General features: G+C 32.5%; 1 protein-coding gene across 3 annotated transcripts in view; it reads left to right on the top strand.

The window, feature by feature from the left end:
- The window catches only part of PLCB1 (phospholipase C beta 1), a 902,125-nt gene that overhangs the window by 602,845 nt on the left and 282,804 nt on the right, over positions 1 to 16,476 (top strand). For all 3 annotated transcript variants that reach the window (XM_001374433.3, XM_007476702.3, XM_007476704.3), the window contains 2 exons: positions 4,714 to 4,767; positions 6,304 to 6,379. In XM_001374433.3, the coding sequence (XP_001374470.1) occupies positions 4,714 to 4,767; positions 6,304 to 6,379 (130 nt within the window). The remainder of the gene's footprint in view (positions 1 to 4,713; positions 4,768 to 6,303; positions 6,380 to 16,476) is intronic.

Raw genomic sequence — 16,476 nt, 5'->3', positions numbered from 1 at the left:
TTTTTTATATCTCAGAGCATTATAGATTTAGAGCTGCAATGAACTTTAGAGAACATCTATTCCAGCCCCCTCATTTTACATATGAGAAAACCGAGATCCAGGGAGGAAATGAATTAATTAAGGTCATATCTATTTGATAAGCAGTGTTCCATTAGAACACTCTTCCTCTACACCATCTATAACCCAAGTTATTATTGATCTATCCTAGGTTATTATTCATCTCTGGTGCTTGTCCAAGATATAAATATAGATATATAATATGATATAATATATTATAATATGACATGACATAATGTAGATATAGATATAAAGCTAGGTTTCAAGATATACACAAATAGATGTGTACAATGTGGGATTTTAACCAATAAATAAAATGAGGCCATTTTTGTTAGTATAACATAATTTATTAATAGAGACATGCAATATCATCCCCTGGCAGCTCCAGTTGATGGATATTTTGATGAGGAAGTGGGCTAAGAGCTCCACTCCCCCACCCCCATTACTTCATCTACAGTTTCACTATAACTAGGCTGACCCATCCCACTTTGGCACTTAAGAAATCACATTTTGTTTTTTGTTAAACAAAGAGTAGAGTTCCCTGTCCTGATGAATTCATTAGACCCCTGGTAGTAAACACCTAACTCTGTTATACCCTTGAAAAATTGTCTGATCTTCAGAGGCTGGAGTTGGAAGGAATGAATGGATTCATAGAAATAATGATAATAAATGATATAATCAAAAATTAATTTTCCTCACATTGATGTAGATATGGATAGGTATATATGTGTACATATTACACATACATATCATATAGGCATAAATATATATGTCTCTAAACTCATGGATTATGTTAATTGACTGTTCTAATCCAACTATATATCACAATCTAAGCAATATGCATTTTTCTCTCTAAAAATTCCTATCATTTGCTGCAGAGATGACTTAGAATTTAGAAATATTATTGAGCAAAGCATAAGCTCTGAGAGTGAAATAAACAAACAGTTAATTATTAGAGATTATTTCTCTGTATACCCCAAAACAATAAGACACATTATTTAATGGGATATATAAAATTTTTATTTTTTCAGGATTCATGATGACAATCCACATAAAAAGTAACCTGAAGATAAATTATAGCTTATGTACCAGCATCTTTTTTCAGTCAGTCAGTCAGTCACAGGAACTAATAGGGAAGTATTTTGAAAAATATTGCCCTGATTAGAGAAAAAAACAGAGGCCAAAACTTGTAGATAAAAGTCCTACATCTATATAACATGAATGTTTTCTTCTAGAAGGTTGCTCAGCTGCTGTGGGGGTAGGGCTCCCCTTTTAACTAAGCCACTGCTGCTACTGGCTACAGTGGTCTCTGCTTTCTTGTAGCTGAGGTAACTAAGGCTTTACTGACCTTTTGACAGTCATGAAATCCTGACCTGTCCCATTACATCTCCAAATCCTCATTCATCTAAGATCATAAAAGAAGAAAGCACAATAGAAAAATAGTTGCCATGTCCCTAAAGCCTCATGCTAGCTTGGTGGGAGATAAGGCATTCTTTTCTTTGCTCATATTGTGATTCACAATACTTATCACTTTGGAGTTTACAGGAAAGAAACTGAGATTTTCAGCTCAAACCTTTTGTAGGCACTCTCAGTTCCAACTCAGCAGCCAATTAAGAGATTTCTCATTCCTCCATGATGTGCCAACAAGAAAAAAGTCAAAGAATACCTGCTCATTCTCTAAGCGGGGGGGAAGGGAGATGTTCAATTATGTGCTAAAAGAAGGATTATGAAGACTCTGTGTATGGGATTAAACCCAACTAGAAATTAGTGTAAAAGCTCAGTATATAACGCCTTGGGAATTTTAGATGTGAGCGTGCTGTAAGGATTGAGCTTTTACCTGCCTATTTCCACGACCAAAGACGTGATTTCTTTGCATTAGGGAAACATGGTGCCAAAGGCAACATCACTTTTGAATACAATTGATTTTATAGCCTGTGTTGCCAATCACATTTATAAAATATGGTGAAAGATAATGGCTGGAAACTATTAACAATATTGCCTTAAAATTAGCAATAAGGAGTAAAAAGCAAAAACAAGTCTCCCAAAAAAATGGTACTTGGCATTCATATTCAAATGAGCATCATTGTCCCAAGGACATTTCATGAATGAAATTTGCAAAAGGACAAGTAAATATAAAATAGAGTAAAATTTTCAGTATTTCTATTTTTGGCTTGTTTTTATCATCATGGGGAGAGTGTTATATTTGGATTTAAACATCTTTGCACCTCATTTGCTATGTAAAGAAATAGAAACGGTAGTTGGGAAGATAGAGTTGGGGACAACAGTTGGACCAGAACAAGTATACACTGAAGAAATAAAAACTAAATGTGTTACAATCTTGAAAGCATTGAGGAAATATTTAGAGAGATCAGAAAATACCAAAATATGGATAAAATTGAATGACAGACACCAGTACTGCGAAAAAGGTGACTTGAGAGCACTTCAAAACTACCAATACTGGGGGCAACTGGGTAGCTCAGTGGATTGAGAGCCAAGCCTAGAGATGGGAGGTCCTAGAGTCAAATCTGGCCTCAGATACTTCCTCGCTGAGTGACCCTAGGCAAGTCACTTGACCCCCATTGCCTAGTCCTTACCACTCTTCTGCTTTGGAACCAATACACAATATTGATTCCAAGATGGAAGGTAAGGGTTAAAAAAAAATACCAATACTATATTCCTAGGTTGTTTTTTTTTCTTTCATCTACACATATATCAAAGATATCTTCAATGAAAGTATGAAAACTTAAAAGGCCAAGTTTTGAAAATAATTTTCCATAGCAGACCATATCTGTATAGTCTCATAATTAAGAGGTCTGGAAAATATAAGATTCATGTCCTCAGCTTTTTGTTGATCCCAAAAAAAAGAAAAACATTTGATCTAGTAGAACAAAATTCAACCTTAAAGACTCCCAACAACAACAACAACAAAAAACTTCTTGTGCTCATATCAAGATCATAAAATATTTCTTAGTAAATGCAAACATGGAGACAAGTTTATTAAGTGACTCTATGGCTATTTTTCTTACCAAATGAAAAATACCAATAACTAGCATTTATATGACACATTAAGATTTGTAGCTTGTCAATATTATGTACTACTATAATTGTACCTATGGAGAAGGGGAATAGAATGTTCCCTAAATATTTATTTTGAATCTTTTTTAATGTTTCATGGCCCTCTTTCATTATCTAGTACAGTCTTTGGACTTCTTAGAAAACTGTTATAAAATACCTAAAATAATAGACATATAATTACAAAGAAAACATTCTATTCAAATACAGTTGTCAAAATATCAAAAATAAAGTTCACAGACCTCAGGTTGAAAACTCCTGCTATGGATAGAGGATTAGGTCTTTTAGAGGATGTACTTATATAGGATATTTTCCTGGTGGCATCAAGTTCAAGTGTGATGCAAGATGTACTCAGTGAGATCCATTATTATTCAAAAGAGATGGGCTGAACAGTTGGTATAAACAAAACTAAATGGATTAAAAACACTCATTATCCTGGCTGTAAGTTAGATAGACAATCCAAGGAGTTAGACAGCCCATATATAGGTGCTACATAGGTCTGGGAGAGAAACAATGGATGGCTAACAATTTGGGCCCGAATTGAATGATGGAATTGATTGCATTTGGAAAATTACACTGCTTTTAGTTATTTCAGATTGCTTCCTGGAGCAAAGACACATTTGCTCAATCCCTATAGTCTTCTGGTAATACTTTGTTGGGAATAGAATATCACAACCTCTGAGTAATCCAAGTTACTCATGTCTCAAAAGACAACAGAGAGACTGTTGGTGCAACATTGCACTGATTGACTTAATCAGTGCAAGAAGTAGTGAAGCAAAGGTTACAAAGAAAAAATGCAATTGGAAAAAAGAGTGTGTTGGTCTTGTGTGAAAGTAATCTAGGAATGATGAGCACCCAGAACGTTAAAAGCACCCAGGAAGTGTGAAGAGACCTAGATCTGGCAAATTGGGTATATAGTATACAGAATGTGGGCAAAACTCATTTGTGATGAGAGATCACAAATATATTGAAACATTCATCTCTTTTATATTGTAGCTATTTTAAATTCTAGTAAACCAGAGACAAGTAGGTGGCTCAGGGGGATAGAGAGATAGGAGGTTCTAAGTTCAAATCTAACCTCAGACACTTCCTACCTGGGTGACCCTGTGCAAGTCACTTAATTCTCATTGCCTGGCCCTTACCACTCCTCCTCCCTGGAGCAAAAATACAATAATCATTCTAAGATGGAAGGTAAGGCTTTTTTATAAAATCTAAACCAAACATAGAGAGTCTGTTCAAAACCCAAGTCTAACTTTCTTTTGATTTTCCTACTTCCCAGTTTCTAAAATTATTGTGAAGGGTCAAAACTAAAAAAACGATAATGAATAGCTTTTACTTACAAACTCTTCTGAAAGGACTTGTTTTTTCAGTATTGAAGGAAAAATTTTAAAACAATAATTATATCACTTAAATTATATTTCCTTATTCAGCTATCAATTCAGTTATATGAGTCAGGAATGATATTGACCCAAAGAATGCTAAAGAACTATAGGACTCATACATTTGTGTGACTAGTGAAATTTCATTTTTATTTTCTTGTATTATGAATAAAAATGAATTAATCTTATTCTCTTTTCCAAACAGCTATACCAAACTCAAGCTTCAAGTTACTCCTGAAGGAAGAATTCCTCTCAAAAAGTAAGTTCCATCACCAGATATTGCTCTTTGTTTTAAAAAAAATAAAACATTTAAATTGTCTTGAGTAATTTTTTTTAAGTATCACCTCATTTTACATACAAGGAAACTGTGGAAGAAGGAAATTCTGTGATTCAAGGTAGGTCACCAAATCCACTAATGAAAGTGATGAGATTAGAAATCATTATTAGATAACTGGATTTTCTGTTATAGACATTTCTTTTCATATGGCATTATCCTTATCAGTAACTTTAAGAGCTTGGCATACACACATACACACATGTAACTCTTTCAGAATACTACACTAGGTTTATAGGCTGCTGAGTAAAAATAAATGACAATATAAGGTTACATTATAATAGTATAAGGATTCTTAATCCAGAGTCCCTGAAAAAAGAATAAAAAAGAAAATATATATTTGTATCTAGGTATATAGATTTGTATCTAGGTATATAGATACAAATATATATTTGTATCCATAGATACAAATATATCTATGTACATAGATACATATATATATATATACATACATACATACAAATATATTTAAATGAGAACTATCTAAATATACACACATAACATAAATGTATCATATGTATAGTGTGTAGGTATGTGTTACATACATGTTTTTAGTATATAAATGTTGTAATTTATTGATGTTCTATTTCATTGTAGTTTCCTTGTAATCACAAGCATTATAGATTATACATTTAACAAAAATGTTCTGAAAAAGGATCCATAGACTTCAGCAAACTGCCCAAAGAGTCTACGGCAACCTCAAAAAAGTTAGGTATCCTTGGCATAGTAGAAAGATCTTAACGTTAAGGATCTTCCTCTTTAATCCATACTTTTGCTTCATTGTTTTCCTTCTCCCTCAGCGATTTCTCCAGAGATATAAATCTGAGATAGCAATTTTCTGTATCTGATTGAAGTTTTCCTCTATTGCTCCTGTTCTTCCTAGATGTTAGAACTTTCAGAATCTTTTTACAAGGGATAAGTTTATGTGAGGAGAATTCTCACTTTGAGTCTCCTTTCATTTAAATTAGTATTTCAGTTGAAGAGGTACAGTGGCCAGAGTGATGAACCTAGAGTCAGGAAGAATTGAATTTAATTCCAGCCTCAGATAATCATTAGTTGTGACATCCTGGGCCAGTCATTTGATGTCTATCTGCCTCAGTTTCTCATCTATAAAAGAGGTATAATAGCACTTACCTCATGGTATTGTTGCGGGGATCAAATAATATAATATTTGCAAATAATTTTGCAAACTTTAAAGTACTATATTTGTCATCATCTTCAATAGCATTATCATATGTCATAGAGTGGATTACATTCCAGATCTGTATTGTGTATTTTAAATATGACAGAATAACAGAATCAAGCACAATCCTTTCTGTTTAGCACAGGGTCTACAGGATTTTTTTTTTTAATGTATAAGATAGAATTTGAGCTAATAGCATTTTTACCTTGAAAAATTTCTAAGGAATTAAGGAAAAAAACAATATTCATTTTGTCATTTCTTTTTTTTTAATTTCACAGCATCTATCGCATGTTTTCAGCAGATCGAAAACGTGTTGAAACTGCTTTAGAAGCTTGTAGTCTTCCATCTTCAAGGGTAAGCATATGGCCTACCTAAGAATAGCTTATTAACATCTCTTTGAGCAACCTCAACTGAAATATTCCTTGTAACTTTTTACTAAAATATATCTGTAACCCAGTGATTTTTAAGGCACTTGTTTATTTTTAAAATGAGACAACAATGGCATTATTAGTTATGTCTGCAATTCGTGAGACTTTTGCATTTACTCAAATACTTTCTTATTTCTTCTCAAGATGCGTGGATATATAAATATGATATTTATAGTATTACTTAATACTGTGAATTCTTCTTGCTTTATTCTCAAGGAATGTGTATATATACATATATTTAACCTCCTTTACAATTTAATTTTATAGCATGTTTTCCAAATGGGAATATATATGCTTCATTTTCCATTTTAATATATATTTCTACTATACATCTTTTCTGGCAAAAGAAATTTGATTATATTTACTTATGTCAAACGAACATTTCTTAAATAAAATGTGAAAAGAGATAGGCTCTTCCTTAACTTACCTTCCCCTTCTCTTCCATTGGAGATTTATTACCATAGTCTTATACAATAATCTAAAGGACGGAAACTGACACCATCGTTTTCAGCTTTGATTTTTGGTTACAAATGATTAATTGCCTTGATATTGAAATAAAAAAGATAATTATCAAACTTAATATATTTCATAGTACTTAATAGTGACAAGAAGGACTTGAAAACTATTATCAGTAATAACTGTTATATGATCTAATTATTTTCTCTACAGAACAGATGTGATTGGTGCTCAAGTCTTTTTGGTCCTATTCTTCATTTTCATGGTGTGGAAAATAAACCATGAATTATTTGAACTGAAAAGTACCTTAGAAGAATGCCAGCCAAACTCTTGTTTTTAATTCAACAGACATTTATTCTGTACAAAGCCTTTTTCTATGTATAAAGACAAAACCAAATAGGGCCTGTCTTTGAAGCTAACGTTTTACTAGGAGGGGTGGTGGAGCAGATATAAGTAGACCCTATGAGTGTAAGGCACCTAATACAAGGTGGGACAGGATAATGACCACTGATTTGGAAATCAGAGGAACTGAGTTCAAATTCTCCCTGACACATAGGAGATTGGAGAAGTCATTTAACATCTTCAGGCTTCAGTTACTTAATCTATAAAATTAAGAGTTTAAAATGGTCTCCTCTGAATTTAGAGCCTATTCTGTTATCCCTAAGGGGAAATCAAGATAGGCATCTTGGAGGAAGTGAAACAAGTTAACTAAGGATTTTACAAGCCAGACACAAAGAGGCGAGAGATGAAATTTCCTGTACAAAGAAGATTAGGGAGGATCCGTTGACTGTAAGGTAGATTGTACTTGATAGAAGTAATGTGAAATTAGTGTGGAGCACTGGAGTAAGACACTTTTCTTCTCATGATTTTCATATTGTTTGACTTTAAAATAATGGAGGAGAAGGTTATAATTCATCATTTCTAAGACCATTTCCTGTTCTGTATTTATTATTTTAAAATAGAGGCCTCCTCTAGCTATCCTTCCTCCTATATTATACAATCTCACTTGTGAAACTATCTCTAAAACCACCAACCTTTCTATTTTTTTATTACTTTTTTTTATAACATATTGGTTGTCTTCAGGATCAAGGTCTCAACAGATGGATGAAGACTACAATAATTGTTCCAAATATACTGCTAATATACTACATTCTTAAAGCATTTTAATATATGTTTTGTCATTAAAGCAGCGTAGTGGCCTGTTCATTAATAGGACAGATAAAACATCTTCATTTGATGATTAAGGAAACTGAGTCATACAGAAATTATTGGCTTATTAAAAGGTCAAACCAACATGGTCTGATTTATTACTAAAACCCTGGCCTCAGCCCTAAACTGATCCAATTAATTCTCTTCTAAATTGACCATAATACCTCATATTAGTAACATCTGCTTTTCAAAAAAAGTGCTATGAAAGAACCATCAGCTTTTCTTACATGGTTCATAGTGGTCACAGACAGACTTGCATTCCCATTTTTAAAGCCTTGTCTTGGGATCTTTTATTGTACTTAGTGATAATTGTGTTCTTTCTTACCATTTTTTTACACTAAAGTGAGTATCTCACTTCTGACTACTGCACCCAGAAAGAAAAGTAAAAGTATATGTATTTCGATAACTTCCTGAGTACCTGCCACACTCTTTCTAGGGGCTATTCAAAACTCAGGAAAGGTGCTATTATCTATCTGCATTCACAACTTATGGCCACATTCTCTCTCTTGTGTTTCTTGTAATTTTATTAAACTTTTAAAGCTATCAAGTTTTTTTGACTCCCTTGATTTCTCACCTAACATTTTTTATGTGACAATAATGGACAAATATCAGGATTCAGTATGATACAATTAAGTATCTGTTTATAGGAAATTTTTTTTTAAACCTGCTAATTAAGAAGGGTATCTCCTTAATCATTTAAGTCTTTCACAAAGGCTGAGATGTGGATATTTATGTAGCACACATCTATTCTGAGGAGAATTTTTGAGGTTTCATTTTACTATGTTGTCATTTTCTATCTTAAAATCAATAAATAATAAACAATAAGATGACTGTCTATACCTCTTCATTGACTGTAACTATAAAGATATTATCTAGTATTATAAAATATAATATTCAAAAATTACCTGTCCTCTTTTTTGTAGTTTTATCAACAGTATTTGAGTTGTGTATATATAACATTATCATAAATATTTTGAAGAGATGAGAAAGTAGAAGTATGGGATTAATAATTGCTTTTGTATTTTCTCTTTTCCTTTATTTGGATGCATCCCCTCTTTGACATCTCTTGAGAATCAATCCCTTAGATTCATCAATCTCTTAGAGAAACATTCCTCTTTTAAATGATTATTTTTAGCTTCCAATCCCAACTAGCAAGAATTTATTGAATAACCTGTTCAAAACACTGTACTAAATCTTAAGAATATAATAACAAAAGATTTACTTTCAATTATAGAGATTTTTTCCCTCTATTTACTTGATCTCCCAGACTTTTTCTTCTTAAGTAGCATTACCACTTCTTCAAATGGTGTGCTGAAAAGTTAGTAGAGTTCAGATTCTGTTATTGCTATAAGAGATCTCTTAAAAAAAAAAACTCCCTGCAGATGTTTTCCATTTTATATCTGTTTGTAGTCTCACTCTTGGTTATATTGCCAATATTTTTAGTATAATCTCACTTTAAACTTGTTTTCTCCTCAACTTTGTTTTGGGGTTTCCTGAGGCAGTATTGCTTATAATAAACTTTCTTCTTCCTCCTCTGTAATGTTTTGCATATGAGAATGAGTTTTATCTAAATTAGCACGATATTTGGCTGCTATAACTTTTTTTTTTTGGCATGGAGATTGTGTTTACTGATTGAGATAATTTCTGAGCTCTTTTGGACCCCTCATTGTTGTAACTTTTGCAATAATTATAATTGCAGTACATGCTCTGAAGCTACTCTCCCAAATCCCATTATCTAAGAGGTTGAGTCCCCCAAGGACAGCTGCTCCATCTCCTCTCAGGCTTGTATGAATAACATTGAAGGGGTGGAGTATTTTCTCTTGCTGGAGCTTATAAACACTAGCTACTATGTTTTTGTCCTATTAGCTAATATTGATTAATTAGTAAAACTCTTTAGCTTTTAGAAAGGGGGAATCTATTAAGAGAAGTTGGCATAAAAAATCCTCAAGCCTAAAATCTGTGATACATTCTTTTACCAGTACATACAAAATCCAATGGAAATCTTGCTCAAACTTAGCTCAAATTTAATGAAAGAGGTAATTCATAACTACAAAGAGTTTTTTGCTGGAGTCCACAAGATGTCTCTCAAGATATTAAATTCAGCTTAAATTTTACAAGAATTTTCAGAGTATAGTTTTAAATAGAATCGTGTTACTGTTTCTAAAAGAAATGAATTTAGCCCATGAAATCTTTCTCATTTTTGATGGAGAAATTAATTTTTATATTAGTATTTGGAAACACAGATAGAATTGATTTAGAAGGGAAAAATTCTAGTTCCTATAAATTAGCCTTGTAGTCACATTTTTGGAGCATTAGAAAAATAATTTACCTTTTTACCAAACCTCAAAAAAATAGATGAATAGCTATATTTTGTATTAAAGGATTATATTAATTGCTTTCTTGGTTAATAAGAAGATGAATCTTATGAGTAGCATTAGTTTTATGACTTGCATATGAAAACAGCTGGCAGATGACTTCAGAAATTATATGATTTAGGGAAAATAAAGCTGATGATTTTGAGATGGAAAATTGAGACTGAGTAGAGACAAAAGATCTTGTAAGGTCTTGATGGCATGAATTTAATGCTGTATTCTCATTTAAATAAGTTAAAAAATTTAAATATGTTTCTATTTATGGGTATTCAAATTTGAGGATATTTAGTAGTGGAGAAAAAACCACCAAATATCTATGTAAGCTTTCAAAAGAAATATTTTGAGTTAATTTATAGGAAATGAATTATTTTTAATTAATTAATTTAATTAATAGTCTAGTTTTCCCTGTGGGTAGAGCAGGAAACTTAGAATAAGGAAGATGAACTCAAATTCTCCTTCAGACATTTATTGACTGTGTTACCATGGAAAAGACACAACCCATAACTGTCTCAGTTTCATCATCTATAAAATAGTGATAATGATATAACCTACCTTCTATGACTGTGGCATAAACCTTAAAGCGCACTATATAAAGTTTAAGTATCATCTCTTTTATTCTGAGCTCTCCCTTGATTTAAAGTTAATTTCATCATTAATAAGCATTTATCAAATGCTTAGTATGTTCCAGGCAAAGGGCTATATACTTGGGTTAATAGCATTTCATGAAGTATTTTGAACAAAGCTATTCTCCACAAAATTTTAAGCTAAAGAAATAAATAAGACAGGTATGGCACTTAATGGAACCTCATCAAACAAATTATGATAATAAAAATAATATATAGGATCATAGATTTGGAGCTAGGAGTGAGCTTAGAAGTTATTTAACCTTACTCCTATACTATATAGATGAGGGAATTGAAGCATAGAAGATTTGGTTAAAATTTACCCAATGTCACACAAGTAATAAGAGGTGGATGTGGGATTCAGACCTAAGTCTTCTGACTCCTAGGTTCTTTGTTTTTTTTTTTTACTGTACCACAGAATCTTTGGGCAAACAAAACCATATAACTGTGTTTCATGTTTCAAGTAAATTTCCATTCTTTCCAACCGCAGGCATGGGATTTAATTAGTCCCACTTCAAAGGACCTTCAATAAGATTTAAAGGATTGGAAGTTTTATAAAATTTAATAAACATCTCTAGTGACTAAAAGATAATGCAAATGTTCTAAACAAAGACAACAGTGCCTACCTGCAGCATTTATTTGCTTTTCCAAATCAATCTATATTTTAGAATGTAAACCTTATTCATTTCAAATCTAATTAGTTTCATGAGTTCTACTGAATTCTTATTTATTCATATAAAGATGTGAAAGACAGAATCTATTCCAAAGTAAGGAAATACAGACTTAAATTGCCATTTTGTGTCCACATCAATCATATATGTTTGATTTCCAGACCTACTAATACAACAACCAAATAGAAAACATTTTCCAGTCAACAGAACAGATTCCAAGAGAATAAGTGAGAGAGATATGGAACTCTCTATAGAAGGACAAAATCACTGGAGAAGTTTTAAATAGGATTGTTTCTCTGTAGCCATTGTCTTCAAAAGCCCTTTCCCCTAATTTTAATTGTGCTACAAAAATGGATGTGTTAACCATGATGCAGTGATTTCTGTTGAGTTTTTCCTTTGTTCCTGCTTTACTTGCCTCCAAAAAAATTCATCGATGGGTCTACCTCAGATTCCCTGTCTTCCCCAACCCCTGCCACATTTTAAACTTAATTGCTGAACAATAGCTTTTCCTCCAGACAGCATGATGTAAAAAAGAACAGTGCCTTTGCCTTTTTAAGTCCTTTAAAGTGTTTTTTTGTTCTATATTTAGAGAAATCGGTTTTCAACACCAGTTCCTTAGATTTTAGATTGGTACCATTTTGCAACTCTGCATTTAAGGACCATTAACATGAACAGAGTGAAGTAGTAATTGGAAGAGTTTCTGCTAATTTTCTTGTAGCACTAGTATAAGAACACATAGCTATTGTTGGTTTTTTTTTTTTTAATGAATGCAAATTCAATTTCTCTGGGTGTGGAAAGGAATGCAAAAGATGATCTGGATTGTTGACTGATGGACCAGTTATTAAGGTATAGAATTCCATGTGTATCAGTTCTTTTTTTACTAATAATGAGATGCAGACCAATAACCCTTTGGTGATTTATAGCCCTAGAGAGAGACCCCTTAAAAGTTACATGATCTCCCCAGGTTCCCAAGCACTACTATATGTCAAAGGCAGGAGGCTATAAGTTATACAGCACTGCTTCCTCCAAATCCATAAATACCTTACTACATTAAAAAAAATCTTACTTAGGCTGATGGTCCTTCATTTTCTACAAGGAAGAAAACTAATATTTTTTAGCTGCAAAGACTTTAATGTTATTAAATTGAAAGTTGTATTAAACTGCCACCTCCAGGTCAACTGAGGGTGTGTTCCCTGTTCCCACATCCTCTTTTTACCATGGACCAATGAGCATTTCAAAGTAATTATTGTAAGTTTTGAAATTATATGTTTCTTTAGGAAAAGAAAATCCTGTTTAGTACAGCATCCAAATTGTAGTTGAATACCACACAGACTATTATGCCCCTTATTATCATTTCACTTTTAACTTTTGCATTTAGCCTCTATTTTTTAAACTACATTAAAGAAGCAGTTAAAAACAGATTATATTCATTGAATTTACTGAGAAACTGTAATCCAAAGACTTGTCAGGGAGAGAAAAGTTGATAATAGCTCCCTGTCTCATGTACACACAATAGAGTAAAAGCCTACTCATAGTCATTGTACATTAGGTTAACAAAACTAATATGCCAGATTTATTCTTTCTAGAGGGTCTTCTACCTTCTCTTTATATTCTCCTACTGCCTGCCTATAGTACTCAACCTTTTCCTGCCCCAGGAATCATTACCCATTCTCTGCTACAATGTGTGGGTTTTGCATGTTCAAATATTCTTCTAAAAACTTTGCACACAGCACAGCCACAAAATGGAGAAAGAGGTTTTTTTTTTTTCCTTGTCCTTTCTCTCATGAAATACTTTTCCTGTCTGTGTGCCTCATCCTGACTATCTCCCATAAGTCGAATTTACTTTCTCCTCACATCTTCCTCTTAGAATTTCTAAATTCCTTTAAGGTTCAGTTCAGATGTAACCTCCTCTGGGAAAATATTTCTTGATCAGGATAAGAAGCTATGAAGAGATGAGCGAGGGAGCAACAGCCAGCAAATACTGCCCACTTTGCAACTGCGAATATGTACCCAGTAGTCACCATGAAAATGGTAGAGAACATTTTGTACCAGTTCAATCTCAGCAGTCTCCATAATAAGTACTGAGATTCAGTACAGCAATAATCTCATCAAAGACACCTCAATGATAGCAGCATTATGACATTGTCATATAATAATGATGATCCTACAGAATCCTAGATACCTGAAAACTATGTCCAGTGAATCAGCATTTGGAGGAAACTACTAGAACATCAAGGAATAAATCCAGAGGGAGCAATGTGATGACCAGAAGATATTAAAAAAAAAAACTTTTCACATTATCTTGGACTTTGAGGGACTACATGAGGCATTGTCAATGTTGTAAACCTAATTCCTTTGCCTTCCAGAATATCATCTTCCAAGCCTTCAATCACTTAATATAGAAACTGCTAAGTCCTATTCTGACTGTGGCTCCATGGTATTTGAATTGTTTCTTTCTGGCAACTTATAGTATTTTCTCCTTGACCTGGAAGCTTTGGAAGTTGTCACTTAGGGATATATTTCCAGAAGTTATTCTAAATTCAATTTTTGTTTTGCCCACTTGTTCAAGAAAATCATGACAGTTTTCATTGATAATTTCTTATAACATGTCTATTAGTTTTTTTTTTTAATCATAGCTTTCAGGTAGTCTTATAATTTTTAAGTTGCCTTTGCTGTATCTTATTTTACAGGTTGTTTGTTTTTCCAATGAGATATTTCATATTTTATATATTTTTCATTCTTTTGATTTTTGTTTTATTGTTTCTTGGTATCTCATGAATTCATTAATTCTACTTTTTAAGAAATTCTTTTCTGCATTGGATTTTTGTACCTCTTTTTCTATTTGACCAATTCTGCTTTTTTAAAGTATTATTTTCTTCGGTATTTTAGTGACTCCTTTTGCAAGCCACTGACTCTTTTCTTGCTTTGATTTAGTGTCTATTTCTCACTTTTCCTGTTCCGCTCTTATTTGATTTTTGAAATCCTTTTTGAGCTCTTCTGGCATTTGAGACCAATTTCCAATTTTATTTGAGGTTTTGCATATATATTTACATATGTCTTTGATCTCATTGTCCTCTTCTGAATTTGTGCCTGGAACTTTATCTCCTCATTAATTTTATAAGGTTGGGTTTTCTTTAATGTTTGCTCATTTTCCCAGCCTTGTTCTTGACTTTTATTTTTACCTTAAAAGTAGTCTTTATTCTCAGGATAGAGGGGGAATAATTGATTCTTTAACATACTCCCTGACCCTTTTTATCCTTAAGCCTCATATATCATTCCTTATATAATAATGAGAAAATGGAGGTAAATCATCATGCTCTCTCTGTCCTAATTTAAACAACAAAAATCTCTCATTTCATACTTGTTTCTTTCATCCTTCCTCCTAGTTTATGATGAAGAGATAGAATTGTAACATTTTCTCAATGTGCATTCCCTTGATTTCATCTTCTTTCACTTCTTACATCAGATTACCCACATTTCAAGAGCAGCAGCAACAATATTGCCATTATATTTATCATGTCATCATCACCATCATAAATGTTTTTTGTTTGACTCTTTCTCTGTCTTTGACTATTCTGTTTTGTTTTCTTGCTATAACTCTCGTTAGACTCTTCCAGTCTATTAGCTCAATCTCTGTTACCTACAATCGTGTTCAGTTATCTATGCTTCATAAACTTTCTACTTGATTGACAAAACAGTAAACAAGGAATGAGTTTTTTTCCTATAAAATAAAGCTTTGCTGGATACACTTATCCCTTGAACAAGACTGCTCAAGGAAAATCACTGAATAAACTGTGTACCTAATTCATTCATTCCCAGAGAATAAGAAAGGTGAGAAAACATATCAACTATCTGTAAAGCAATTTCTGAACTGATTAGCTAAATGTATAGATAGTTGACATTGATATATGGGGATTTTATAACCAATCAGTTGAAAGATTTTAATAAGCAGAAGTAAGAGATTTTAATTTATATATAATGAAATAGTTTATATACATACATATATATACATATATATATAAATATATATATATATATGAAATGAAATAACCTGGCAAGTTTATTTGAAGACCTCAAATGTATCTTCCACTTTATCCTTGATATAAATTCTTGGTTCATGATTGCAAATGGTATTGTTTTGTTTGTGGTGGTCAGTTCTTTTAGTTGTGACTGACTCTTTGTAACCCCACATGGGATTTTTTGGGCAAAGATATTAGAAGCGATTATTATTTCCATTTCTAGCTAATTTTACAAATGAGAAAAATGAGGCAAAGTTAAGTGACCTCTCCAGTGTCAGACAACTAGTAGGTGTCTGAGACCAGATTTGAAGTCAACAAGATGAGTCTTCCGGAGTTCAGACCACTGTACAACCTACCTGTCCCATGTCCTCAATTATCTAAGACATAATGGTCCTTAGTGTGTGTGTGTGTGTAAAAAAAAAATATATATATATATATATGTATATGTATACATATATATGTATATGTATTCTTTATGACTTCTTGTATAATTGACCATAATTCTTTATGGCAAAAACAAACATTAAAAATAAAAGTATTCTCCTCTTCCCTATGACACCATCTGGAAAAAGAATGGTTTTTTAATCATTCCATTTATTCAGCAAATATCTCTTGAGCTTCTACTTTTCAAGGCACTGAACTAGGTATTCTGTTATCATTTTCTAGGCAATGT

The sequence above is a fragment of the Monodelphis domestica genome, chromosome 1, assembly GCF_027887165.1.
Source record: "Monodelphis domestica isolate mMonDom1 chromosome 1, mMonDom1.pri, whole genome shotgun sequence".
NCBI lineage: Eukaryota > Metazoa > Chordata > Mammalia > Didelphimorphia > Didelphidae > Monodelphis > Monodelphis domestica.
The sequence above is the reverse complement of the archived record's forward strand: the minus strand, read 5'-3'. Positions and strand labels throughout refer to the sequence as shown.